Raw genomic sequence first — 4,698 nt, forward strand, 5'->3', positions numbered from 1 at the left:
CTTGTGTCGCTTAAGTTTCGTCGGAACGAAGTTACGGAAAAATCAATTAACAAACGGAGACGTAACATATGTATATAAACATCATCTTTTGAAAGAATGTGGCCACCATAAATTCTAAAAACTTCATTAAATATTATCCATACAAGAACATTTCCAGGTTAAATTGTAATCTACTTTAAGTGGATAAGACATAATGTTTTGGAAGAATGTGGCTACCCTGAATTTAGAAAAGTGGCTAAAACTTCCATTTAAAGTTAACCATATAAGGATATTTCTAGTTAAATTTTGATTTAATTTTAATATATAAGCATCATTTTTTGAAAGAATATGAACACTGAATTAAGAAAAATGTCTAAAAATTCCATTGAAAATAATAAGCATAGGGATATTTGTGTGTAAAATTGTAATCCAGTTTAAATATGTAAACAATTTTCTGGTACTTATTTACTTAAACTGATTTTCCATAATAACTTTCTAGCAATGAAATGGTCTTCAAGTCTACATTTATTATTACAACTACAAATGATGAATTTGCTTTTATAACTGTATAACATAATTTTAACAAATAAAATGTACTGTTTTATAATTGTTTCCCAAATTTGGCTGAAATTTGACACATTCTTGAATTTATGAAACCATCAAAATGAAACACTGACGAAATCTGATATATGTCGTTTATACAATGTCCATAAAAAAAATTGTAATTGTTTTTGAACACAGCCTCATTCCCATGATGTTTTTAATAAACTCATTCAACAGATTTTAATTTAAGATGGCAAAAAAAAATTGACAAGTTTGTAGAACAAATACTCTGCTTACAAGTTATTGGTTAGTTTGCTGGTGCATGACAAATTTTGAATATTTCATAACTGGTTCATAAGAGGGTGGAGAGTTTAGCCTGGTTCACGTGGAAGTTATGTTTGCTGGAGGTTTATTTAACTCTTTCACTGCCATGGCCACATGTATATCTCCCATCTAGAGCACTACAAAGAGATTTTGGAAGTTATGTAGCACCATGAAGAAATGATATTTCCCTTCAAACTTTCAAGAGTTTACCAATTTCAAGTTTCAGATATGCATAATAAAATTTTAAAACATGTTTAATTTTATTTTATATTTTGTATCTAAAAATAAACCTCCCACTTGTAGAGTTATTCAACTATAAATGTGGCAGGGGAAAAAATGAATTCTAAAACAGGATTAACCAGATTGCATGTGGCAAAGTATGTGGTTCTGAAATATGCAATGGATGACAAATATACATTTAGTGAATTTTATTACACATTGTCAGCAGGTTTCTCTTTTTATGAATCCTGTAAAAGTTTAAATACCAATTAGTTATCATATACTTACAAATAGCTTTCTCTTGTGATTAATAAGTAAGGTCTTGTGAAAATCAGCAATTTTGTTTATTTTATTCACAACAGTGTTTATGTTGTTAAAGTATTATATTTCATAGAATACGCATGGAATTATTTTTGTGAACAGAGTTTCATTTTAACACAACAGCAAAACCAAGTAAAACAATTAGAATGCTTTTCTTGAACATCATTTACATGTTGCACTGATCTCCACTTCAAAGTATAGATGCACAGTGGCCAAGGCCCGGCATGGCCAGGCGGTTAGTGCTCTTGACTTGCAATTTGGGGTCATGGGTTTGAATCCCCATCCCACCAAACATGTTCGCCCTTTTAGCCATGGGGGCATTATAATGTGATGGTAAATCCTACTATTCATTGGTCAAATGTAGCCTAAGAGTTGGCAGTGGGTGGTGATGACTAGCTGCCTTCCCTCTAGTTTTCATTGCTAAATTAGGGACGGCTAGTGCAGATAGCCCTCGTGTAGCTTTGCACAAAATTCAAAACAAACAAACAAGCGGTGGCCAAAATGAATTCAGTCCCAGTTATCTGTGTAAAACTCATGGTGGATACTGTTTTATGCAATCTGCTGCAAACACATTTTTAGCTGTTTTAGATACATGCCATTTTCGTGTTTGCAGTATACAGTGTTTTCCACCTGGATTAAATATAGTCACATGATCAGAACACTGCACTCAGTGCATATGGAATAATAGTACACCCAGACACATAACAACTGAGCTGTATAACAGTATGCAGGGGAGTTTTTGTACGAAACACAATATACCCATTTTTATTTTATTGTGTCTTGTTTAATTAAATTCTTATCAACATATTATAAAAACATCCAAGCTCAAGTTTGCATGAAGAACTATTTCAAAAATAAATTTGTTGCTATTATATTACTTTTTTCCATTTCTCTGAACCAGTTATGGTCCATTTAGCTAAATAAACTAAATATTCACTGTTACGTATTAGAATTTCGAATAGTCTGAAGCCAAGTTAAATAATTTTAATTTAGTAATTAAATTTTACTTTGGATTTAGTATTTAAATGAATGCCAATATATTAGTCAGTTTACGATATTTGCCAACAAGATTGATACACGCCATTTTCATTTTTAACACAAATACGTTTTAATATGCACACAACAGTACAATTTACAATAACACTTATTACAAATAGTTATTACAAACAATGATTTATAAACAGAAGTTTCACAAACTTACAAACAATATAAAGTTTTATTTCTAGTTTGGAACCTCCTTGATATCTTATCGAGGGTTCACGATGAGCGAGTTAATTACGAGTTGATGTAGAGACGATCTGCTGGGAAGCTAGCTAGCTTTGTCCTTGGCCACACACACTAGGTTTTCCACGATGAATTTATATGTCTTCGTAAATTACTAATGTCTGATGAGAATCCACTGAAGTTAAATGATTTGTTACGTTCGAAATTTACGAATATTCCTGGTCAGATATCTTAAGTTTTTCAATTGATAAGCATTGTAACTATCACAATTATAGCTTTTGAAGTTTTATAGCACACCGATATATAGCAAACTAATAATAGACACTGTCATTTTGGTGCGTGGCATTGGTTATATTTATACCTGTGTGGAGGCATTTTAGAAATTTCAGTCTTACTTAACAATGCAAGTTACATTTTAAACATTTACGTATATACATATATTGTTGATTCTTACTCTCGAGAATCTTCTACAACTTTGGAGAATAGGCGGGAGTTTCACAATACCTATATAACAGTATAAGCTATGTATGTTTCTAACTATAAACTTAATCTAAACAACGTTCATATTAAAATAAATACATAACAAATTTGTTACACCACATTACAAGGAAGATTTAACTGTGAATGTTTGTAAGTGCATTATAATTGTGAATTATGCTTAGTTTGATTTGATAATTTTAGTTAGGTCAAATCCACCAAACTCAGATCATTAGGGTTAAAAAAGATAAATAATGTTAGGCCATTTCTGTGCAGTCCATGAAATCATGATTTACATGAGATCTTAATTATAAGTGAATGATAAGAAAACTGTTTGTGTTAAAAAGGTTTTGTGATCTAGAAACATTTTTATTCAATTCAGTAGCTGAGATGAGTCATATACAATTGCAAAATTTAATCTGATGGAGAAAAATATATTTGTTTTATGTTATTGTTAAAGGTGTTGTACCGGTTTGTATTCGGCCTCCTCACCCTCAGAATTTACAGACAACACTACCAACTGTCAGAATGATTGTAGACATCAGTAAATCTGCAATAGTTTTATCTACTGCACCTGTTATCAAGCTACTGAAATCCAAGGTATGTTTATTTAGACTGATTTGAAACATGCAATGTTTTTTACTTCATACACAATATCTGTTAATTTTTTTTTACAGTACCATTAACCCCTCTTACCATAGTGTTAGACAAGTTTGTTTCAATAGGACTAAGTAATTTGGTTTTTAATATTGACATGCTTTTATATGATAAAAGAATAATAAATACTTAATTTGAATGATATTTCAAAGTCAAAAAGAGATTCTTAACTTTACAATAATAATACAATATATTTACTGTGGTGAAAAAGAAGAGTATAATTTTTTTTTAAATAAACAGAAGTGAATTTAAAATGTCCAGCTACCAGTCTTCTGATGAGAAGCACTTCTATGAATAATGTGTATACTTCATGTTTTGCTTAGGAAGCAGGTAATGTGGTGGATATCAAATCATGGCCTACAATACTGGACACTGATGACCCACCCAAGAAAAACTAACAAATATCTATAGGGCTCCTACTCCAGAAATGATTGCTTATCTGGACTTCAGTGTTAGCACAACAGGAATGTTAGCAGGAATAAAAGTAAGTCAAAAGAAGAATGTTAGCATAGATAAAGGTAAGTCACAACTGGAATGTTAGGGATGAATGTAAGTCACTACAGGAATGTTAGCAGGAATAAAAGTAAGTCAAAAGAAGAATGTTAGCATAGATAAAGGTAAGTCACAACTGGAATGTTAATGGGGATAAAAGAAAGTCACAACTGGAATATTAGCAAGGATAGAATATAAAAAGGAAGCCACAACAGGAATATTAGCAGATAAAAAGGTAAGTCACTACAAGAGTGTTAGCAGGAATAAAAGTATGTACTGTTGCATATGTAATACTTGTAAAAAATACAGTATTTCTTTCTAGTTTTTATTGCATTTGAGGAATATTGCTCTTAAGTCCTTACAGCTAACATTGGCCTTGGGTTACATCAGATGATCAACTTCACATAATCAAAAAGAATCAGTGTGTGTGGTTTAGTAACACAAATAATATGTTGTCTTTGA

At 31.2% G+C, this 4,698-nt stretch overlaps 1 protein-coding gene across 1 annotated transcript in view; it reads left to right on the forward strand.

Moving 5' to 3' along the window:
- Nucleotides 1-4,698, forward strand: part of LOC106468845 (disco-interacting protein 2-like) — a 100,538-nt gene that overhangs the window by 84,733 nt on the left and 11,107 nt on the right. The window contains 3 exon segments of the mRNA XM_022398090.1: nt 3,548-3,687; nt 4,068-4,134; nt 4,137-4,228. Of these exon segments, the coding sequence (XP_022253798.1) occupies nt 3,548-3,687; nt 4,068-4,134; nt 4,137-4,228 (299 nt within the window).

This window comes from Limulus polyphemus, unplaced genomic scaffold, assembly GCF_000517525.1.
Source record: "Limulus polyphemus unplaced genomic scaffold, Limulus_polyphemus-2.1.2 Scaffold92, whole genome shotgun sequence".
Classification (NCBI taxonomy): Eukaryota; Metazoa; Arthropoda; class Merostomata; order Xiphosura; family Limulidae; genus Limulus; species Limulus polyphemus.